This window comes from Nerophis lumbriciformis, linkage group LG01 (assembly GCF_033978685.3).
Source record: "Nerophis lumbriciformis linkage group LG01, RoL_Nlum_v2.1, whole genome shotgun sequence".
NCBI classification, from domain to species: Eukaryota; Metazoa; Chordata; class Actinopteri; order Syngnathiformes; family Syngnathidae; genus Nerophis; species Nerophis lumbriciformis.
This window is the reverse complement of record NC_084548.2, coordinates 8236234-8261644: the sequence shown is the minus strand read 5'-3', so window position 1 is coordinate 8261644 and position 25411 is coordinate 8236234. Positions and strand designations below refer to the sequence as shown.

Below are 25411 nucleotides of genomic sequence, written 5' to 3'. Positions count from 1 at the left end.
CTATCATTCATAACACGATGCTTGCTTCCTCGTCACTTCTTTTATTTTCTCGTTGTTCATAAATCAGAAAGTTTTTGAGAATTGTTGCTTCTTGCTGGGGAACAGGCAAATCATGTAATGTGCTGGTCTGGATACAGGTCTTCTTCGAGGAACCCAGAGAGAATCCCTATGCGGCCCGTTAAGCTTTTCAATCTGGCCCGCCGGACATTCCCAAAGAATTGTTTTAGATCTTTAAGATGGAAAGTGTATGGCGGGGATGGTGTTCTGCTGACCTCGACTGCGGAAGTTGTGGATCGGTGGAGGGAATACTTCGAAGACCTCCTCAATCCCACCAACACGTCTTCTTATGAGGAAGCAGTGCCTGGGGAGTCTGTGGTGGGCTCTCCTATTTCTGGGGCTGAGGTTGCTGAGGTAGTTATAAAGCTCCTCGGTGGCAAGGCCCCGGGGGTAGATGAGATCCGCCCGGAGTTCCTTAAGGCTCTGGATGCTGTGGGGCTGTCTTGGTTGACAAGACTCTGCAGCATCGCGTGGACATCGGGGGCGGTACCTCTGGATTGGCAGACCGGGGTGGTGGTTCCTCTCTTTAAGAAGGGGAACCGGAGGGTGTGCTCTAACTATCGTGGGATCACACTCCTCAGCCTTCCCGGTAAGGTCTATTCAGGTGTACTGGAGAGGAGGCTACGCCGGATAGTCGAACCTCGGATTCAGGAGGAACAGTGTGGTTTTCGTCCTGGTCGTGGAACTGTGGACCAGCTCTATACTCTCGGCAGGGTCCTTGAGGGTGCATGGGAGTTTGCCCAACCAGTCTACATGTGTTTTGTGGACTTGGAGAAGGCATTCGACCGTGTCCCTCGGGAAGTCCTGTGGGGAGTGCTCGGAGAGTATGGGGTATCGGACTGTCTGATTGTGGCAGTCCGCTCCCTGTATGCTCAGTGCCAGAGCTTGGTCCGCATTGCCGGCAGTAAGTCGGACAAGTTTCCAGTGAGGGTTGGACTCCGCCAAGGCTGCCCTTTGTCACCGATTCTGTTCATAACTTTTATGGACATAATTTCTAGGCGCAGTCAAGGTGTTGAGGGGATCTGGTTTGGTGGCTGCAGGATTAGGTCTCTGCTTTTTGCAGATGATGTGGTCCTGATGGCTTCATCTGGCCAGGATCTTCAGCTCTCACTGGATCGGTTCGCAGCCGAGTGTGAAGCGACTGGGATGAGAATCAGCACCTCCAAGTCCGAGTCCATGGTTCTCGCCCGGAAAAGGGTGGAGTGCCATCTCCGGGTTGGGGAGGAGATCTTGCCCCAAGTGGAGGAGTTCAAGTACCTCGGAGTCTTGTTCACGAGTGAAGGAAGAGTGGATCATGAGATCGACAGGCGGATCGGTGCGGCGTCTTCAGTAATGCGGACGCTGTATCGATCCGTTGTGGTGAAGAAGGAGCTGAGCCGGAAGGCAAAGCTCTCAATTTACCGGTCGATCTACGTTCCCATCCTCACCTATGGTCATGAGCTTTGGGTTATGACCGAAAGGACAAGATCACGGGTACAAGCGGCCGAAATGAGTTTCCTCCGCCGGGTGGCGGGGCTCTCCCTTAGAGATAGGGTGAGAAGCTCTGCCATCCGGGGGGAGCTCAAAGTAAAGCCGCTGCTCCTCCACATCGAGAGGAGCCAGATGAGGTGGTTCGGGCATCTGGTCAGGATGCCACCCGAACGCCTCCCTAGGGAGGTGTTTAGGGCACGTCCGACCGGTAGGAGGCCGCGGGGAAGACCCAGGACACGTTGGGAAGACTATGTCTCCCGGCTGGCCTGGGAACGCCTCGGGGTCCCACAGGAAGAGCTGGACGAAGTGGCTGGGGAGAGGGAAGTCTGGGCTTCCCTGCTTAGGCTGCTGCCCCCGCGACCCGACCTCGGATAAGCGGAAGAAGATGGATGGATGGATGGATGGAAAGTGTAGCTGCCATTATGATGTGCAGTCATGTTTTCTAATGACCGTAAGTCTTGGATTCTTAATAGGACTAGTTGTTAAAGATCCCTAAATATTCAGCACAACAATTAAATGGGGTTGAAGATGTCCTCTTGGGTGGGGTGGAGTTTGGCAATAATCAGTACAACACATCTTCAGTTGTGTTCCCCGACGTCATTGGGCGTTTCGGCCAATTATCACAAGACACGCTCTGCCGAGGTTGGCCCACCACAGGCTGATCAGACCTGGGTGTGTGTCGCATGGTGGCACCACGTGGTTATTTGGCAGCACATGCTGCATCCCTGCGCTTCAGCCACAGCCAGTGACCGCTCCGTTCTGTTGCAGTGGCAAGTTCTTTAATAGCCTTGCATTGGGCCTGTCCTCTGATTCCTACTTCTTTTAGGAGCCTTGTGGTGTAACTGGCTACAAAGCCTCTACAGCCCACCTCCACTGGCCACACCTTCACGTTCCATGGAATACATAGTATAATATTTTGATGGTGATAATATTGAATTTTAAAATAAATGCAATTGCATGCAGTACATCCAATCCAATCCACTTTATTTATATAGCACATTTAAAAACAAATTGTTTCCAAAGTGCTGCACAACAATATTAAAAATAATATTCAAATATTATCCTTAGCTCCACCAATGACTGAATAAAAACAAAAAATAAATACATATAATGAAGCCACGTTGATGTAACACGTGGCTTGGCATTGTCTTGCTGAAATAAGCAGGGGCGTCCATGGTAACGTTGCTTGGATGGCAACATATGTTGCTCCAAAACCTGTATGTACCTCTCAGCATTAATGGTGCCTTCACAGATGTGTAAATTACCCATGTCTTGGGCACTAATACACCTCCATACCATCACAGATGCTGGCTTTTCAACTTTGCGCCTATAACAATCCGGAGGGTTCTTTTCCTCTTTGGTCCAGAGGACACGACGTCCACAGTTTCCAAAAACAATTTGAAATGTGGACTCGTCAGACCACAGAACACTTTTCCACTTTGTATCAGTCCATCTTAGAGCTCAGGCCCAGCGAAGCTGACGGCGTTTCTGGGTGTTGTTGATAAACGGTTTTCGCCTTGCATAGGAGAGTTTTAACTTGCACTTACAGATGTAGCGACCAACTGTAGTTACTGACAGTGGGTTTCTGAAGTGTTCCTGAGCCCATGTTGTGATATCCTTTACACACTGATGTCGCTTGTTGATGCAGTCCAGCCTGAGGGATCGAAGGTCACGGGCTTAGCTGCTTACGTGCAGTGATTTCTCCAGATTCTCTGAACCCTTTGATGATATTATGGACTGTAGATGGTGAAATCCCTAAATTTCTTGCAATAGCTGGTTGAGAAAGGTTGTTCTTAAACTGTTCAACAATTTGCTCACGCATTTGTTGACAAAGTGGTGACCCTCGCCCCATCCTTGTTTGTGAATGACTGAGCATTTCATGGAATCTACTTTTATACCCAATCATAGCACCCACCTGTTCCCAATTTGCCTGTTCACCTGTGGGATGTTCCAAATAAGTGTTTGATGAGCATTCCTCAACTTTATCAGTATTTATTGCCACCTTTCCCAACTTCTTTGTCACGTGTTGCTGGCATCAAATTCTAAAGTTAATGATTATTTGCAAAAAAAAAAAAATGTTTATCAGTTTGAACATCAAATATGTTGTCTTTGTAGCATATTCAACTGAATATGGGTTGAAAAGGATTTCCCAACTCATATGGAAACGGGGTTTGTAGTTATTTGAATGACTCTTACCATAATATGTTACGTTAACATACCAGTTGGTTATTTATGCCTCATATAACGTACACTTATTCAGCCTGTTGTTCACTATTCTTTATTTATTTTAAATTGCCTTTCAAATGTTTATTCTTGGTGTTGGCTTTTATTAAATACATTTCCCCCAAAAATGCGACTTATACTCCAGTGCGACTTATATATGTTTTTTTCCTTCTTTATTATGCATTCTTGGCCGGTGCGACTTATACTCCGGAGCGACTTATACCCTGAAAAATACGGTGCATGGTTTGTGACGGCCACTGTTAGACCCTGTAACTGTAAAATGTCCTTTGGGAAAATGATAAGCTAATGGACGACTTGATACTTCATGGTAATGAACTCAAAGGCAATAATTCAAATAGACTTTGGTTTTTTCTGAAAATCCATCCATCAGCCAATCAAATCAACACGACGTCATAGTTCAGAGAGGTTAGACTTAAAGACTTCCCTTCCTTCCTCGCCATCATCCTTTCATCTTTTCAACACGCGAGGAGAGCCTCCCAATTGAGACAATCACGGCATGCGGCGGGGGCCTGCTGACGCCATATGTCACCTCCCACTGTGCGGAGAGAAGAGGGGGCTTGGGCGGTGGGGGCTTTTTCCCAGCAAGTGGCTCTTCTGTCATTGACTGCTCGCTTCATTTGAAAGAGAGGGGTGTCTGTGTGTGTGTGTATCACACACACACACACACACACACACACACACACACACACACACACACACACACACACGGTTTGAATATGCATCACTTAAAAAGTGGACAGATGAACAGCAGGCCAGTGACCACCTGCTGGCCTGCCGCTCACAATCTCCCCAGGCGGAGAGGCGGGGGATTGGGGGGGGAGTTGGGGGTGTATCAGCGTTACAGACAGCCTATGGCAGACTGCCCCCTTCACATCCTCGGTCCAACCCCCCCCTCTCTGAAGAGAGACAACGACCCAGAGGCAACAAGCAGAGGGGGCAGCGGGCAATTAGAGGGGACCACTACATGCATGCACAGGAAACAACACCCATATAAGGACATCTCACTCTTTCTGTCCTTTTATCTTCCTGTGTGTGTTTAGTTTGCCAACCTTTGTGCCCACCTTCTGTCCCTATCTCACCTTAACACACAATAGTGGCAATAATCCACTAGTCTCGGCACGCCCCCCCCATACCTCATTTAAACACACACAGTTGCCATGGAAACCAACACTGCACACAACCCCGTGCCTGGAGGCGCCAGGCGGCTAGAAGACTTCCCGCATAAGGAGTCGGACGGTTATTGATCCCCTTAGTGGACAAGTCCAGATGAGTAGACGCACACACACACACACACACACACACACACACACACACACACACACACACACACACACACACACAGCGAGTGAAAACATCCTGTCCTTTAAAAAAAAACAAAAAAAAAAAAAACTGTCGTCCTCTCTTTTTCTGCAGTCAATCAGAAGCCTGTTTGTGGCGGAGTGAATTGGAGTTCTTGTGACCGAAGGGCCCTCAGGCACGAATCCTTCAAATGGCATACAGCTCCTCACAGCTGAAGTACTCTTGAGCAGCACACGTAAGTCCCTCAAATAGTTCCTTACTACCCCACCACTAATAACAAATCATTTCAGTGCGATGTGTACGCAACCAATGTTCCCTCTAATTGTTCATGTGTGTGAGCAAACGCACAAACTCCCTGAGCATTCAGTGGAGCCCATGTGAGCAACATCAGACGTGCACACTGTGGCCACACCAGCAGCACACCTGTCCCAAACCTGACTAAATAACAATTTAAATGTTTTGTTAAAATAATTTTCTGATTTAAGTGATTTTACGCGCATAAAGATGTTTTAAATTTGATTTGTCAGCGGTAAATTAGTCATTTCCCTCAAACGTCCATTGCTGCTTCTTAAATCATCATTCCTAAATGCCGAAGTCATCTCTTTAGGAGGCAAAATGACGTATCTTGCGTCCAAAAAAAAAAACATTCTGATGAATGGATGGTGGACTGCAGCCGGGTGGATCAGAAGGATCCGGCTGTTTGTGACCCATATTATCTCAGCTGGACAGCAGGAAATAAGATTTAGTCATCATGGAGTTAGACCTCAACAAGCCGTATTACGACCTACACACTCCAATCATTGAATTAAATGCAGTTCAAAGGGCATGTTTTCATGGGAAGCTTTTCACTGATATTAGAACAGGGAAAAGCAGGTGCTGTCCGTGGTGCTGAAGGAGTACCTAGATCAGTGGTCGGGAACCTTTTTGGCTGAGAGAGCTGTCACGCCAAATTTCTTCCCCCTACAAACCCCCCCCCCCCCCCCCCCCCCCCATTTACTTCCGGGGTCATTTCCTCTTACGTCATTTTCTCTTACTTACGTCATTTCCTCTTACGTCATTGACAGCGATCGATAACACTTCGGCTTTGACACAGGACAGCAGTACACACAATATTGTAGTGAAATGGTTTCAACAATAATGTTGGTTTAAAGTACAGACTGTATCTCACGGCACAGTAATGTGCCGCGGCACAGTGGTTGAAAAACACTGGTCCAGAGAACCCGGATGAGCAAGACCTCCACAATATTTAATCCCATTAGTCTTTTTTTTTTGTCTTTTATTCAGACCGTGTTCACTTTCCTTTTCTTTTTTTTTTTGGTGTCTTTTCCAATATGTCTCAATTTCTCATTCTTTTTTATTATTATTATATTTCTCACTCTACTTTGTATAATTAACTATCTGCATTCCAGAATAGGAATGGGATGACTTCATGGCAGAAGCCGACTCCTCATGGTGATGGAATTATTATTCCCCGTAATAAAACCAGAGGCCAGCGCTTTCAAGGGCAAGGATTAAGCTTTTCACTCTCCTTCATGTGAATGGTAGAGTTTTATAGCAAGTGTTTATTTAAAGCTTTTAAAAATATGTTTTCTCCCACGCAAAATCCTGCTTTTGTTGCATAGAAAAGCGCCGAAATGAAAGCTTGTTCGTGTTTGTTTAATATGTTGTAATGAAGTGTGGTGACATAGAAATGATCCAGCACCGTTAATGAGGATGCTAATAAAGGAGAAAATCTAATGACTTATTTATTGCCTTTGCAGAAACCCAATGGAGGCGCGTCACTTGTTTCAGAAAAGAGGAAAGTTCCGTTCACCTGGAATCCCAACCATCCATCGCCATGAAGTGACCTCATGCGTGACATTGCATCCTGCCATGAAAAGAGGTACAATTTGCCCTCTGACCTTACACATCATACCCGGCTTTACTGCCGCCTTCCTGTGCATACACCAGCGCTGTAACCAGCGCCTTGTCACACCACTTGACTAGACATCCTCCGACGTGCTCCCCCGACACGCAGTCATTCCAAATCCTATTAAGGGCACCAACCAGTGCCAAGTAACCTACATTCCCCTGTAATCACACAGTGGGACTGAGGCGTGCCATGCAGCCACATTGAGGAAGGGAAAAAAATAAATAAAAAAATCCAACAAATCCTGTTTACAAAGCGAAAGGCTGCAGGGCGGCTGCAGGCACCCCGAGGCCCAGGGAGGACAACATTATCTTTTGTGGCTTTAAATCGTCTTTAGAAATGGAAGATGAGCTTTCGGGAGAACCGTATCATTGTGGATGCGCTCCGACTTTCTATATGGGATACGGAAGGGAGGGGAAGTAATCCCAACTGCACATTAAAAATGCCTCATTGGAAGCAAATTCTTGATTAATATTTAGTTTCAGTCGACAAACCCCAAAACCAGCGAAGTTGGCACGTTGTGTAAATGGTAAATTATGTTAGATCCACTATGGATTGAACTCTCACACTATTATGTTAGATCCACTATGGACTGGACTCTCACACTATTATGTTAGATCCACTATGGACTGGACTCTCACTATTATGTTAGATCCACTATGGACTGGACTCTCACACTATTATGTTAGATCCACTATGGACTGGACTCTTACTATTATGTTAGATCCACTATGGACTGGACTCTTACTATTATGTTAGATCCAGTATGGACTGAACTCTCACTATTATGTTAGATCCATTATGGACTGAACTCTCACACTATTATGTTAGATCCATTATGGACTGGACTTTCCCACTATTATGTTAGATCGACTATGGATTGGACTCTCACACTATTATGTTAGATCCACTATGGACTGGACTCTCACACTATTATGTTAGATCCACTATGGACTGGACTCTCACACTATTATGTTAGATCTACTAAGGACTGGACTCTCACACTATTATGTTAGATCCACTATGGACTGGACTCTCACACTATTATGTTAGATCCACTATGGACTGGACTCTCACACTATTATGTTAGATCCACTATGGACTGGACTCTCACACTATTATGTTAGATCCACTATGGATTGGACTCTCACACTATTATGTTAGATCCACTATGGACTGGACTCTCACACTATTATGTTAGATCCACTCTGGACTGGACTCTCCCACTATTTTGTTAGAGCCATTATGGACTGGACTCTCACACTATTATGTTAGATCCACTATGGACTGGACTCTCACACTATTATGTTAGATCCACTATGGACTGGACTCTCACACTATTATGTTAGATCCACTATGGACTGGACTCTCACACTATTATGTTAGATCCACTATGGACTGGACTCTCACACTATTATGTTAGATCCACTATGGACTGGACTCTCACACTATTATGTTAGATCCACTCTGGACTGGACTCTCCCACTATTTTGTTAGAGCCATTATGGACTGGACTCTCACACTATTATGTTAGATCCACTATGGACTGGACTCTCACACTATTATGTTAGATCCACTATGGACTGGACTCTCACACTATTATGTTAGATCCACTATGGACTGGACTCTCACACTATTATGTTAGATCCACTATGGACTGGACTCTCACACTATTATGTTAGATCCACTCTGGACTGGACTCTCCCACTATTTTGTTAGAGCCATTATGGACTGGACTCTCACACTATTATGTTAGATCCACTATGGACTGGACTCTCACACTACTATGTTAGATCCACTATGGACTGGACTCTCACACTATTATGTTAGATCCACTATGGACTGGACTCTCACACTATTATGTTAGATCCACTATGGACTGGACTCTCACACTATTATGTTAGATCCACTATGGACTGGACTCTCACACTATTATGTTAGATCCACTATGGACTGGACTCTCACACTATTATGTTAGATCCACTATGGACTGGACTCTCACACTATTATGTTAGATCCACTATGGACTGGACTCTCACACTATTATGTTAGATCCACTCTGGACTGGACTCTCCCATTATTTTGTTAGAGCCATTATGGACTGGACTCTCACACTATTATGTTAGATCCACTATGGACTGGACTCTCACACTATTATGTTAGATCCACTATGGACTGGACTCTCACACTATTATGTTAGATCCACTATGGACTGGACTCTCACACTATTATGTTAGATCCACTATGGACTGGACTCTCACACTATTATGTTAGATTCAAGATTCAAGATTCAAGATTCAAGATTGTTTATTGTCATATGCCATACTTGCCAACCCTCCCGAATTTTCCGGGAGACTCCCGAAATTCAGCGCCTCTCCCAAAAACCTCCCGGGACAAATATTCTCCCGAAAATCTCCCGATTTTCAGCCGGAGCTGGAAGCCACGCCCCCTCCAGCTCCGTGCGGACCTGAGTGAGGACAGCCTTTTTTCATGACGGGAGGACAACAGGGTGACAGAACTAAATCATCCAGACTAGAGATACATTGTATTATTATGTTTATTTTACCTAAAAATAAATATATTTATTAATTAAAAAAATAAATAAATAAATAAATACATTTTACTATATTTTGCTAAAAACATCAAAATTAATTGTATTTTTATTTGTATTTTTTCGTGACTCCTTATTACATCCAGCCATAGAATTATACATTAAAATAAACATATTTCAAATAATTGATTTTAAATTATCATAATTCATTTAAAATGACCATATTTAATTATTAAAATAATTGCTTGTTTATCAACAACTTTAGCATTTTATTCATTACATTTTGAAGCTCTCAGAAGCCAAGTTATGTTATATTCCTTAATATTTATTTATGCAAGTTTGAAGTATCAATTATCTAAACACAGTTTTGTTTGCATATTTTCAGGATGTAGATATCTATATATATATATATATATATATATATATATATGTATGGAATACTTGACTTGGTGACTAGCTGTCAATATACTCCTCCCCTCTTAACCACGCCCCCAACCACGCCCCGCCCCACCCCCGACCACGCCCCCAGCCCCCACCTCCCGAAATCGGAGGTCTCAAGGTTGGCAAGTATGTCATATGCACAGTTAAACAGACAGTTTGCCGTACAATGAAAATCTTACTTTGCTAGTCCACCCTTCAACAAGTCACACGGTACTTAGCTAAAATAAAAATAAAAATATATATACAAGGCACAGTAAGTAACATAACATTATTGCACATTCTGATTGACAGTCAACAGTATAAATATGGAGGTGACATTTGGTCACAGCAGCAGTTAAAGTGTCTTTAGTGATCAAAGGTGAAAAGTGTCTACAGTGATGGTTCACAGTTCGGGGGTGGTCATGGTAGCTGTCTTTTGTTCAAAAAGATAAAAGTAAAATGATCTTGTCCTTTCGGTCATAACCCAAAGCTCATGACCATAGGTGAGGATGGGAACGTAGATCGACCGGTAAATTGAGAGCTTTGGCTTCCGGCTCAGCTCCTTCTTCACCACAACGGATCGATAGAGCGTCCGCATTACTGAAGACGCCGCACCGATCCGCCTGTCGATCTCACGATCCACTCTTCCCTCACTCGTGAACAAGACTCCGAAGTACTTGAAAGGGGCCTCACCTGCCATCATGGAAAGAAAAAAAATGTAAAAAGAAAAAAAATTAATTAAATTGTTATATGTATCCAGTGATTATACTATAAAGTTATTTTCCATTAATTTTCACCAGTTTTAGATTATTTTTATTCAAAATCGCTGAATTTTCACATTTGCCGTTCAAATACTGAGAAGAGACGGTGCGGTGAACAGCAGCCAGTTGAGGCACGTCACTCAGTGCCTCAACATGGATTCCGGACTCGGCTAACTGCTGGCCTGCTGTGCAGTGAGACTGTATTGCTATATGAACTATATTATACATTTCCATAGTTTAGTTAGCTGAGGTATATAATGTACAGTGTATTTTGTCAACAACTGTATGTGAGTAACGTATTTCTTGTGCTGAGCGATCATAAAACGGCTGCAAAAGACGCACTGGCTGAGGCTCCACTAGCCCGGCCTCCTGCACCCCCGCCGTAGAATTGTTATTTCAACTAAAGCCCACACTTAAACTTTCCACGTGCAAGATTGAATCTATTTAAAAAAGTTATTTCATAAGAAGCCAAAAAGTGCAAAAACAATAATGTTTGTGTTGGAGGAGTTGTGAATGACTGCAGGGCCACAACATTAGGTATCTAATTCACAACTCCTCCAACACGAACATTATTGTTTTTGCACTTTTTGGCTTCTTATTAAATAACTTTTGTAACCTATTTTCATGGGCTTTCCTCTTTGTGATGTTAAGTTCCTGTTATGCGCTGTTATACAGAATATGCCTCGAGCTCTCATTTTGAAGGCGCTAAGAGCAGAAGTGATGACATGGGGTGGAGCGGAAGTTTTTGAAAGAAGGTAAATAAAGTGGTCCTTGTGTAAACTGGAGCCTCCATGTTTGTTATTTTGTAGTTTCATACAGTATAGGCGACATTTATAAACCCTCGGTTACACTTTTTTAAATAGATTCAATCTTGCACGTGGAAAGTTTAAGTGAGGGCTTTAGTTGTGGCGCATGGACTTAATTTGTAAGTAAAGGTAAGACCATAATAACGTTTTTTTAATTAAATGTGCTTTTTTGTGTGCTACAGTTTGTATGTGTAAAGTTAAAGTTAAGTTAAAGTAGCAATGATTGTCACACACACACTAGGTGTAATGAAATTTGTCGTCTGTATTTGACCCATCCCCTTGATCACCCCCTGGGAGGTGAGGGGAGCAGTGGGCAGCAGCGGCGCCGCGCCCGGGAATAATTTTTGGTGATTTAACCCCCAATTCCAAGCCTTGATGCTGAGTGCCAAGCAGGGAAGAATGCTGGTATGAGCTTTTAAACATAACCCGTTAACTGCTGCCAATCAAATGGTGAATAAGATACTCTTTAGGGTTCATATGTTTGTAAATCTGACTGTGATGAAGTCAGTGCCTCACCAGCCATCAACCTCACCGCACGTCACTGATGTGCCTTAATGTTTGCAGCATCGTGTAATGTCATGACACCAATTAAGGTAACGGAAATATTACAAAAAGTTCTTAGTATTCCATAAATTGATAATTAATACCTCAGTCAGGGTGTTGATCAATATTATATTTGTAAAAGATTGGCTCTTATATTGTGCAATCTGTGTTGTTACTTGTCAGCAACATTGGCGTTGTTAGGCCTATTTTAGGGGGGCTCAAGCCCCCCTAAAATATTCTTAAGCCCCCCTAAATAATTTGGTGTTTTTTTTTTGTTTTTTTTTTACAAATAAATGCCGACATATTCATTATAAAGTGGCCCAAATATGAGTTTAAATAAATAATCATATAACCTGTTATTATTCACTCAGTTTCCCCCCACTTCGTAGCGTAAGGTAGAGAGCCCCTTTCGTGCGTCGGTATCCAATCCATTCCACTTGTTCATATAGAAAATGCCCACATCACTCAAATTCCAGCCCGCATTTTCTCTGCGACCTTGCTTGCGGTCCTGCAGGTGTACGAAGCACATTATCTTCCTTTACAATGAGTGAAGCTGCACAAAACCTTGTGTGTGCAATTGTAAATCATTTATTTTTTAAGTTTTGTGTTTTTTGTAGAATCTATATAAAGTAATATACATAAGCCTATTGTTAAAATAATGAAAAAAACATCATGAAATATATTTGTTTTATTGTATTGTTACATTAATAGCTGTTTTATTATTATAGGATGGCTTGTTAAACATTTAATAGGATTTTCAGAGGTAGGAAAAACCAAGACATTTAATATAAAATGTCAAATGAATAAATACATAAAAAGAAAAAGAAAATATATGGTTAAAAGCCATCGTCCCGGGGAGCATTTCATTTCGTCCCGTGCATTTAAAAAAAAAAAATAATAATAACAATGAATAATTTCTAAGTCTTTGTTAGCCGTTTGTGAAGTGTTGTGCTCGTGCGTAACATTCGCTCGCATCCTGTGCATCTCCTGGGGGCAAAGCCCCCCCTGTCCTTAAAAGCTAGTGACGCCCCTGGTCAGCAAGACCCTTTTTTTTAAATATTGTGACCCGTAACTGCATAAAAACATGCATAATATTATATTGGTCTTTTGTGCAAAATCCATGACGTCACATGGTGCTCTGAAGACCCCCCCTGCCACAGTTTGTGTGTGAGTGTGTGCGTGTCCTTCCATCAATGGCAGGAATCGGTGCTCAATCCCACCCGTGTCCCATTTAAAAAAAAAAAAAAAAAAAAAAAAAATACATAAACTACCCACGCAGCCAGAAGGAACGATTTGCTGGAGAAAATGTGCACTCTGCTTATTTGCATAATGTGTTTTTTCCCCCTCATTTCTCCGACATTATCTAGTAAGGAATCTCGCCATTTAGCCATGCACAAATTGCTGTTGCTTGATTAGTTATGCGCATGCGCTTAACCGCCGCTTGTGAGACGCCCATAAAGATGAATATTGGCTACTACACCTTGGGGGGGAAAAAAAGCTATCACTCTGGGAGTGATACAATCATTGTTACCACCGTATCATGTTGCTATCCATATTGTGTGCGTGTGTGTTAGTGGATTACTCATCATAGCGAGTGCAGATGACGTCACTGCTGAGCGATACCCTCGCGTCTCAGAGGTTACGTCACTTTACTGGAATTTGCACGGCACACACACAATTGTATCGGGCGATTTATTCTTATGCGCAAGGAAACTACATATAAATAGATAATAAATACACAGATAAAAATATATTAAAATAATAATGTATTTAAAAATAAATATTTAAATTTTAATGACTACTTTTCTTGCTCACATGAGTAATAAATGATGTTGTCACTGTTGTGACGTGTGTGTGTGTGTATGAGTGACAATGATAACATTTGTTATTGAAAAACCCTCTTAGTAGCGTTAAAATGTAATAATGGAAATTATCGGTATCGTTTTTTTTTATTATTGGTATTGTTTTTTTGTTTTTTTTAATTAAATCAACATAAAAAACACAAGATACACTTACAATTAGTGCACCAACCCAAAAAACCTTCCTCCCCAAAAGGGTTGTTTCTTTCTGTTATTAATATTGTGGTTCCTACATTATATATCAATATATATCAATACAGTCTGCAAGGGATACAGTCCGTAAGCACACATGATTGGTCCACTAATAGTACTAACCTTTAACAGTTAATTTTACTCATTTTCATTAATTACTAGTTTCTATGTAACTGTTTTTATATTGTTTTACTTTCTTTTTTATTCAAGAAAATGTTTTTAATTTATTTATCTTATTTTAGGTGTGTAATTTGTTGTGAGTTCATGCACTGTGTTGGTTTTGTTCTTTGAACAAGTTGATGTCCATGCACGGTTCATTTTGTGCACCAGTAAAAAAAACATAACTTTGCCTTGAATTTTAAATTTTTAAATTTATTTTTTTTCACTGAAGAAGGGTTCGGTGAACGGGCATATGAAACCGGTGTGGTTCAGTACCTCCAAAAAGGTTAAGAACCACTAATATAGAGACATCATTTTTCATTTTCATTCATTTTTTTATTTATCTCCTTCATTGATGTGCATTTTTGATCAATAGACAATAAAAATCAAGCAACAGAACACATATGTACACACCTATGCTTCAGAAGGAACATGATGAAGAAAATCTTATATTTCCTGCCCCCTTCAACATAATAAGTAGTGTTACTTAATGGATAGCCCAGATTCACAAGCATACAAATCGAACAAATACATCCAACTATAATGAAAACAAACAAAAAACACACACACACACACACACACACACACAAAAAAAACAAATGCAAAACTTCATGAAGTAAAAACCTAACAAAAAAAGTAATATACACCTCACGGGATGATACACGGGAACGCCTCGGATTCCCCCGGGAAGAGCTAGACGAAGTGGCTGGGGAGAAGGAAGTCTGGGCTTCCCTGCTTAGGCTGCTGCCCCCGCGACCCGACCTCAGATAAGCGGAAGAAGATGGATAGATAGATAGATAGATAGATAGATAGATAGATAGATAGTACTTTATTGATTCTTTCAGGAGAGTTCCCTCAGGAAAATAAAAAATCCAGCAGCAGTGTACAGAATTGAGATAGAATGTAAAAAGTAAATAATGGGGGTATAAATGGAAACAAAATAGAAAAATATTACAATAGAATAAAAATAAAAAGCAACAATGAGAATACAAATATAACAGTAGAATAAGAATATAACAAGATAAACTAGACAGTAGTGACCATGTTATGAAAAAGTATTTTGATGGATGGATGGGATGATACAAAACAAATACAAAACCAGACAAAAAATAAGCAAAATTATAAATATAAAGCAAAATGTAAACACTTACGGCTGTCCATACACTGCAAAAACTGAAATCTAAGTAAGATTAAATATCTCAAATAAGGGTGATATTTGCTTATTTTCTGTCTGATAAGATCATTCTTCTCACTAAGCAAATTTTATGTTAGAGTCTTTTACTTGTTTTAAGGGTTTTGGTCCTAAATGATCTCAGTAAGATATTACAGCTTGTAGCTGAGATTTGATGACCTATGTTGAGTAAAACATGCTCGAAACTAGAATATCAACTGTTGCAAAGCTGTGTCATCAACACTCACAAGTATAAAACTACTTTTTTTAAATAATAATTTCTTATTTCAAGCATGAAAAAAAAAAGCGCATATAATTATGTCAAGATAATGGCACTAGCATTTACTTCATTTAAGAATATTTGTCAACATATTGAGCAAAAAGGTCTCTTTTTTTCTACCAAGAAAAGTGCACTTGTTATTAGTGAGAATATACTTATTTTAAGGTATTTTTGGGTTCATTAAGGTTAGCTAATTTTACTTGTTTTGGAAAGTCTTGACAAGCCAAATTTTTTTCTATTGGCAGATAATTTTGCTGAGTTCAAATAAAATACACCTCATTTTTGTATTTTTTTTTTCCTATTTTTGAACACTGACTTTTTGCAGTGTATGGTCTTATTGTTCTGTCTTTATATATTAATAACTTGAAGTAAGTAATGAAGATTAAAAAGGAACAAACAAACAAAAAATTAACTAAAAGCTTACCTTTTTTATATTTGCATAGTTTGCATATATTATTAATGTTGTAAATACACATTTTTATATATCTAGAAAAGGTGGTCCCAAAGAGATAGGCATTTTTCTCAGGTCTCAAGAAGGTAACAAATACAAGAGTGTGTGTGGGTGTGTGCAAATATTATATGGTAGAATTTACATGCAGTTGCATTTCCAAGACATTAGTTAGCTGTAGTGTATAGACTACAGTGTTTTACCTTAATCCGTAAGTAGTCTTTGCCATGAAGCTGAATGTCTTCTTATGTTGCGCCCTACAACGTGTTTGTACTGTAAGTATTGCAGCTAATATACTAGATGTTTGATTGTAACGTGCATCTTAGTTGTGGTTTTCATTATCAATTTGGAGGTGTTGAAATTGCCATGTAAAATTGTTCATGCTAATCAGTAGCATGTATATGGAAAATACAATGTAAATTAGCATCAAGCTAGCACATTTTGGAAAAGTGAAGCTTCTCACTTTACGTTTGAACGTTTCCTATTATGCATACTTGCTTTGTTGGTATTGAAAACTTTAACATTATATGGAGGCAGTTTGACTAACTATAAATAATGCTAATAAATAGTGCCTATAAAAGTACCAAATTTGGTACCCATTCATTTTGTGAAGTAGTTAATGGATAGCCCAGATTCACAAGCATACAAACCAAAGAAATACATCCAAATATAATGAAAACAAACGAAAAAAACAAGTTCAAAACTTCATGAAGTACAAACCGAACAAAAAAAGTAATATTATTTATTTTATTTATTATTTTTCATTATACACCTCACGGGATGATACCAAACAAATACCAAACCAAACAAAAAATAAGTAATATATTATCGGCCTGCCGTTATTACCGGCCGATAAATGCGTTAAATTGTAATATCGGAAATTATCGGTATCATTTTTGTTAAATGATCGGTATCAGTATCGTTTTTTTTTTTTTTTTTTTTTTTTTTTTTTTTATAATTAAATCAACATAAAATACACAAGATACACTTACAATTAGTGCACCAACCCAAAGAACCTTCCTCCCTCATTCACACAAAGGGGTTGTTTCTTTCTGTTAATAATATTGTGGTTCCTACATTATATATCAATATATATCAATACAGTCTGCAAGGGATACAGTCCGTAAGCACACATGATTGTGTAATAGTACTAACCTTTAACAGTTAATTTTACTCATTTTCAGTAAATACTAGTTTCAATGTTACTGTTTTTATATTGTTTTACTTTATTTTTTATTCAAGAAAATGTTTTTAATTTCCATCCATCCATCCATTTTCTACCGCTTATTCCCTTTGGGGTCGCGGGGGGCGCTGGAGCCTATCACAGCTACAATCGGGCGGAAGGCGGGGTACACCCTGGACAAGTCGCCATCTCATCGCAGGGCCAACACAGATAGACAGACAACATTCACACTCACATCCACACACTAGGGCCAATTTAGTGTTGCCAATCAACTTATCCCCAGGTGCATGTCTTTGGAAGTGGGAGGAAGCCGGAGTACCCGGAGGGAACCCACGCAGTCACGGGGAGGACATGCAAACTCCACACAGAAAGATCCCGAGCCCGGGATTGAACCCAAGACTACTCAGGACCTTCGTATTGTGAGGCAGATGCACTAACCCCTCTGCCACCGTGAAGCCCCGGTATCGTTTTTTTAAATTTTTTTTTATTAAATCAACATAAAATACACAAGATACAGTTACAATTAGTGCACCAACCCAAAGAACCTTCCTCCCTCATTCACACAAAAGGGTTGTTTCTTTCTGTTAATAATATTCTGCTTCCTACATTATATATCAATATATATCAATACAGTCTGCAAGGGATACAGTCCGTAAGCACACATGATTGTGCGTGCTGCTGGTCCACTAATAGTACTAACCTTTAACAGTTAATTTTACTCATTTTCATTAAATACTAGTTTCAATGTATCCATCCATCCATCCATCTTCTTCCGCTTATCCGAGGTCGGGTCGCGGGGGCAGCAGCCTAAGCAGGGAAGCCCAGACTTCTCTCTCTTCCCAGCCACTTCGTCCAGCTCCTCCCGGGGGATCCCGAGGCGTTCCCAGGCCAGCCGGGAGACATAGTCTTCCCAACGTGTCCTGGGTCTTCCCCGTGGCCTCCTACCGGTCGGACGTGCCCTAAACACCTCCCTAGGGAGGCGCTCGGGTGGCATCCTGACTAGATGCCCGAACCACCTCATCTGGCTCCTCTCGATGTGGAGGGCATCTAGTCAAAGGAATAGTTTCAATGTAACTGTTTTTATATTGTTTTACTTTCTTTTTTATTCAAGAAAGTGTTTTTAATTTATTTATCTTATTTTATTATTATTTTTAAAAAGGACCTTATCTTCACCATACCTGGTTGTCCAAATTAGGCATAATAATGTGTTAATTCCACGACTGCATGTATCGGTTGATATCGGTATCGGTAATTAAAGAGTTGGACAATATCGGAATATCGGACATCTGCAAAAAGCCATTATCGGACATCCCTAATAAATATAAAGCAAAATGTAAACACTTACTGCTGTCCATATGATCTTATTGTTCTGTCTTTATATATTAATAACTTGAAGTAAATAATGAACCTACTCAGTGGCCTAGTGGTTAGAGTGTCCGCCCTGAGATCGGTAGGTTGTGAGTTCAAACCCCGGCCGAGTCATACCAAAGACTATAAAAATGGAACCCATTGCCTCCCTGCTCGGCACTCAGCATCAAGGGTTGGAATTGGGGGTTAAATCACCAAAAATGATTCCCGGGCGCGGCCACCGCTGCTGCCCACTGCTCCCCTCACCTCCCAGGGGGTGATCAAGGGTGATGGGTCAAATGCAGAGAATAATTTCGCCACACCTAGTGTGTGTGTGTGACAATCATTGGTACTTTAACTTTAACTTTTAAGATTAAAAGCCAACGAACAAACAAACAAAAAATTAACTATTAACTTATTTATATTTGCACATTTTTATATATCTAGAAAAGGTGGTCCTAAAGAGGTAGGCATTTTTCTCAGGTCTCAAGAAGGTAACAAATACAAGAGTGTGTGTGGGTGCGTGTGCGTGTGCGTGTGTGTGTGCGTGTGTGTGTGTGTGTGTGTGTGTGTGAGCCAGTGAGTGTGAGCCATGTTGGATGTGAGTGAAGGTGTGGAGAGATGCTGCTGCCGCCGCGCCGCTCTTGACTCACACGGCCCGAGCATCACACGCCTCAGCGGGTAGATGCCAACTCTCCAGGCCGAGGAAGAGACGGGGGAGCCTGGGGGAAGGTGTCGGGCGGTGCCGGCGGTCCTGGAAGTGGCTACCTAGCCGGAGTGGAGGAGTGAGAAGGCAAGACGAGGAAGGGAGAGGGGAAGAAGACGGAGGGGAGAGACCGAGAAAAGGAAGAGACTAAATGGCTACACTGCTACCGGGCTTCGCCAAGCTCTCGCCTCTGGTTCTTCACCTGCTTCTCCTCGGCTCTTTGTTCGCCCTCACCCCGCCGACGGCGCATGCAGCGGGGGCTTCCGACCTGTGGACCCCGGGCCCCCGCCTTCGGGATGCCGGTAAAGCGAGCGAGTGTACGTGCGAGCCAGCATGGGAGTCGCCGGAGGACAGCCGGGATCTACCCGCCAGCAGGTGGAGCGATGAGCGGACGCAGCGTGAGGGATGCTCCGGAGCGCGGCGCGGAGGAGGAGGAGGCGGCGGAGGGACACCGGAAGGATTCGGGACGTTTAGGAGGAGCGGGGACGAGCTACCGCCTCCTCTCCTCCCCGGTGTTGTCAGTGCGGGGAAGAAGGGCGTTGTTCCGCCCGCCACCTCGGAAGCTTTCAACCCCTCGCCGGTTCAGAGCGGCAAAAAACGGACAGTACAAAGAACTCGAGTGAGCGCGCTGCCCCGGCCACACCTTACTAAACGTGGAGCCCACAGCGCCTTTGTGCGAGCTTTTAGCCTGAGCAAGGCACCCGGAAGTCGAGGGAGAAGCAATGGAGGGCTGTGGGAGAAAGCTGGTGAGCTCACCAGGCACTGTAAGGATTTAAAATTATCACCAGAAGCAACGTATTTTCCTGGATATAACTCAGCTTCTTATCAAAAATATAAATCACATCTTAATATTTGTATGCGGGTCCAAGCATTTTGTCAGAGTTACCAGAACAGGAATAATAATGATGGTGCTCGGAGCTCAACTAGCATGGTCAAGAGAAGAGCTGGTAATTGTTCTCATCTGGGCAGGCGCCGCGTTATCGGCCCACGCAGCATCCGAGAGGGGGGCGAGGTTGCCCGTAGAACCCGGTGCGTTATTCGGGAGAGGGAACGGTGGTCCGAGGGTGAGGAAGAGGCTAGATGTTGTGCACCGGCAGTGTTTATGTGCAGAGAGAATGGTAGGAGAAGGGAGATTGAAAGAGGAGGGGTCAGTCAAGGCGACGCACACATTAACGTATCTAATTATGCAGGTAGTGATCGTAGGGATGATAATGAAGGGGCATGTGCAGCGAGAACCGAGAGCGAGGAAGCGGGTAAGGAGACTCCCTGTTGTTTTGAGGGACGAGGAGCAAGGTGTGAATTGTTAGCGGAGTTTTTAGGTCTCCGGGGAGGCATAACTCGGAGGTATCCCAAATGGCAATTTGAAACAGGCAGCATCACGGATGCGCCAGGTCAGTGGTTTACACGTGCTAAAATGTGTCATATTTTGTCAATACTCCAAGTACAAACAAGCCGTTATGCAGAAATTGAACCTGCTGGAATCTGTTGTTCTGCAGAAAATGTTGAGTCAGAGGGAGCTGACTCGGCAGTTTTTGTGTCCGGGAAGTTTCCGGCTCATTTAAATCTAAAGTTACATTCGTCTTCGCAGCCTCCCACTTTTTCTTCACAAGTCAACCTGACCACATGGCCGAGTGAGTTTCCTCTTTGGCCCGTTTCTGTGGGGGACGAGATGGATTCTGCTCTTACGGATAGAGTGATTTTGTGGGGTGATTTTAACGTAAACAACAACAACAACAAGGGTAAAGACAGGCGTGATTTTGGTGATGAATCAGAGACGCTAAAGTCCACTGAGCAAGTGTCTTTAGAAGGCGTCAGACTGTCAGAAAAGCAGCAGATTGGGACTGAGGAGGGAAGGGAGAGAGATGGTGAGGCAGAGGGGGACGGACTGGAGGGCTCTGCCGCTGCTGCTGGGGGAGGAAAATTACAGGTGGGGGAGGGTGAGTTAATGGTAGGGAGAGGACCGCGGGGAGAAGGGGAGGATGAGAAGCAAAGCGAGAGGGGGACAACAAAGCTAGGCCAAGCTGAGGAGAGAGAGGCAGAGGAAGGGAAGGGTCAGGATAGGGGCAGTAGCACCGTCACTATCACACACCTAGATAGTGATGAGAGGGAGCCAGAGGGGGAGGCTGAGGAGAGGCGCAGTTCAAGGGGAGAAAGAAGCCTGGAAAGGCTGATAATAGACCCAGATGATAAAACTTTGCCGGAAGAAAGGACAGGCAAGGTTTTGATGGCGTGGCCTCGCTCTCGACGTGCAGCTAACAGACATCCTCATTTTTCCCTATATAACTACCAAATACAAGTGGCCGAGAACCAGCCACCTGGGACCTCGGTTCTTGTCATGTCTGCTTCAGACCCGGATGCAGGGGATGCAGGCAGGTTGAGCTACAGCATGGCCCCATTGATGAACAGCCGATCGTCTGACTATTTCCACATACACCCTGACACCGGTTTGATCACATCCACCCAGATTCTAGATCGAGAACATATGGTTCTGCATTATTTTCGTGTCACAGCGACTGATCATGGTTCCCCTCGCCTCTCTGGCACCACAATGGTTGCCATTACTGTCGCAGACCGCAATGATCACTCCCCTATTTTTGAGCAGACCGAGTACAGGGAAACCATCAGGGAGAATGTAGAGGAAGGGTATCCCATTCTTCAACTGAGAGCGACAGATTTAGACTCCCCATCCAACGCTAATATCCGCTACCGATTTGTGGGCGACACCGCAACAGTTGGAAGAGCTGCTTTTGAAATTGATCCAAGATCAGGCCTCATAACTACCCGCGGAATTGTTGACAGAGAAACAAGTGAACGCTACACGCTCCAGGTGGAGGCTAGCGACCAGGGCAAGGAACCAGCGCCACGATCAGCCACAGTCGAAGTCTTCATCACCGTGCTGGATGAAAATGACAATGTGCCACAGTTCAGCGAGAAGCGGTACGTGGTGGCGGTGAAGGAGGACGTGAGGCCACACACAGAGATCCTCCGTGTGAGTGCCACAGACCGGGACAAGGACAGTAATGCTGCGGTTCACTACAATATCATCAGTGGGAACAGTCGTGGACAGTTTTCCATAGACAGTTTCACGGGGGAAATCCAAGTAGTGGCGCCCCTGGATTACGAGGCGGAGCGGGAGTACACCCTGCGTGTACGTGCGCAGGACAATGGCCGACCACCTCTTTCCAACAACACCGGCATTGTGAGTGTGCAGGTGACAGACGTCAATGACAACCCGCCCATCTTTGTATCCACGCCGTTTCAAGCATCTGTGCTTGAGAGTGCACCTGTTGGAAGCTCTATCCTCCACATCCAGGCCATCGATACCGACGCAGGTGACAACGCACGCCTGGAATACAGACTGACCGGCACTAGCTCTGACACACCATTCCTCATCAATTCTGCAACGGGCTGGGTCACCGTCAGATCCATTCTTGACAGGGAATCTGTAGAGCACTATTTCTTTGGTGCAGAGGCAAGGGATTATGGGATGCCGCCTCTTTCTGCCACAGCAAGTGTCACAATAACAGTCATGGATGTCAATGATAACCGACCAGAGTTTTTACAAAAGGAATATTACGCCCGCCTGAATGAGGATGCTGTAGTTGGTACCAGTGTGGTCACTGTCACAGCTGTGGATCGGGATGTCAACAGCGCAGTGACCTATCAGATAACAGGTGGCAACACCAGGAACCGCTTTGCCATCAGCACAGCAGGGGGGTCCGGGCTGCTCTCTTTAGCCCTCCCTCTGGACTACAAACAAGAGCGGCGCTATGTCTTAACTGTCACTGCTTCAGACCGCACACTTCATGATACCTGTCAGGTGCACATCAACATCACAGATGCCAACACGCACCGGCCTGTCTTCCAGAGCGCACACTACTCCGTTAGTGTGAATGAGGACCGACCAATTGGGAGCCAAGTGGTTGTCATCAGCGCAACCGATGATGATGTGGGTGAAAACGCACGCATCACATATTTCCTGGAGGACAATATCCCTCAGTTTCGCATAGATCCTGCATCAGGAGCTATCACGCTACAGGCAGAGCTTGACTATGAGGACCAGATGACCTACACTTTGGCAATAACGGCAAAAGATAACGGTATTCCACAAAAATCAGATACTACATACGTGGAGGTGAATGTCAATGATGTGAATGACAACGCACCCCAGTTCCTCAGCCCCAGATATCAGGGAACTGTGAGTGAAGACGCTCCTCCATTCACCAGTGTCCTCCAAATTTCAGCCACCGACCGGGACGCCCACGCCAATGGTCGCGTTCAGTACACCTTTCAAAACGGCGAGGATGGAGATGGAGACTTTACCATTGAACCAACATCTGGAATTGTGCGAACTGTTCGCCGTTTGGACCGGGAAAGTGTGCCATTCTATGAGCTCACAGCGTACGCCGTCGACCGAGGCGTGCCTCCCCAGAAAACACCTGTCCACATCCAGGTGACGGTTCTTGATGTGAACGATAACGCCCCGGTCTTTCCTGCCGATGACTTTGAGGTTCTCGTGAGGGAAAACAGCGCAGTGGGTTCTGTGGTCGCCCAAATCACCGCCACAGACCCGGACGAGGGCGCCAACGCCCAAATCATGTATCAAATTGTGGAAGGAAACATCCCTGAGATCTTTCAGATGGACATCTTCTCAGGCGAGCTCACATCCCTTATTGATCTTGACTATGAGGCTCGCAATGAGTATGTCATCGTAGTCCAGGCCACTTCAGCCCCTTTGGTCAGCCGGGCTACTGTGCGAATCAAACTGGTGGACCAGAACGACAACAAACCCACTCTGCAGGACTTCCAGATTATTTTTAACAATTTTGTGTCCAACCGTTCAAACAGTTTCCCCACCGGGGTAATTGGGAGAGTCCCGGCCCACGATCCAGATGTGTCGGACCGGCTTTACTACACCATAGACCGAGGGAACGAGCTTCACCTGCTGCTCCTTAATCACACCAGCGGGGAGATCCGACTGAGCCGTAAACTGGACAATAACAGGCCGCTGGTGGCTCCCATGCTGATCTCTGTCACAGGTAAGAGAGCATGAAAGGGGACTTCGGGGGGGAAGTGTGTATAGCTGCATCCACTATGACAAACAGCATGAAGTTAACTGAAGACTCCGCAGGTTTGTTAACAATGCTGGGATAAGATTACATACGAGGAGAAGGCCTTTGTGTCTTTTGTGTGTCTTATCCCCTGATTGGAGTGTATTTTTATCCAGCAAAGTTGTAAATATGCATGTGAAGCACTTGCTATTATTCACACAGTGAAAGATGCTTTGAAGGGTTTGGTTACTGTTTTGTGAATGCTGTCTTGGGAGTGCGTGTGTGACCTGCTAATCTAGTCCTGTTGCTTTTATATACCAATCAGAGCTGACACCAAATGCTTATCCATATTCATATTATTGGGAATTAGGTTTTAGATAGAGATAAGCGATGGATCTGTCAACATAGTAGAGCAACGCCTTTCAACTGGTGGCCCACAAACCAGTTGAAACCTGTGAACTAGTCAAAACCTGGACACGACTAAACAAATTTGGCACACTGTCGTTTTGTCTGGCCTACGGAAGGGAGGGAACTTTATTATTTGCACATAGGCAATTTTTGTTTCCTGCTTAAAAAAGCTGTGTTTGGCCCGCGGCCTGTTGGCACATTTTCACTTTGGTCCTTGGAGGTAAAACGTTTGGGCAACCGAAAATAGAGGCTGTCTCATCAGTGTTTTTGCCAATAGGTTCTTAAAAGCGTAGCGCTGTCCTGTCATACAAACATCGTCTTTGTTTAGCATTTTTGCGGTAGCTCCTTGTAGGGATGAGTACCTTTCACATTTGAACCGATCAATTAATTCCCAGTACCAGAGAATCAATGCTGGTACTCATTGATACCAAATGTTAGTACTTTTATGTGTGTTAATAAATATTAATTGTTTGATAATAAGATTTTATTTTTAATTAACAACACTCTGATTAAGGTAACTGTTATGGCTGTGAATCTTTGGGCACCA

The 25411-nt window shown here is 43.5% G+C and overlaps 1 protein-coding gene across 2 annotated transcripts in view; it reads left to right on the top strand.

Moving 5' to 3' along the window:
* The window catches only part of celsr3 (cadherin, EGF LAG seven-pass G-type receptor 3), a 283146-nt gene that overhangs the window by 14528 nt on the left and 243207 nt on the right, over positions 1-25411 (top strand). Inside the window, exons 3-5 of one of the 2 annotated variants that reach the window (XM_061974323.1) lie at positions 5185-5305; positions 6831-6952; positions 19276-24444. In XM_061974323.1, the coding sequence (XP_061830307.1) occupies positions 19557-24444 (4888 nt within the window). In that variant the 5' untranslated portion in view covers positions 5185-5305; positions 6831-6952; positions 19276-19556. Of the gene's footprint in view, positions 1-5174; positions 5306-6830; positions 6953-19275; positions 24445-25411 lie in introns of those variants that run through there. The other variant, XM_061974314.1, reaches the window with a different exon arrangement.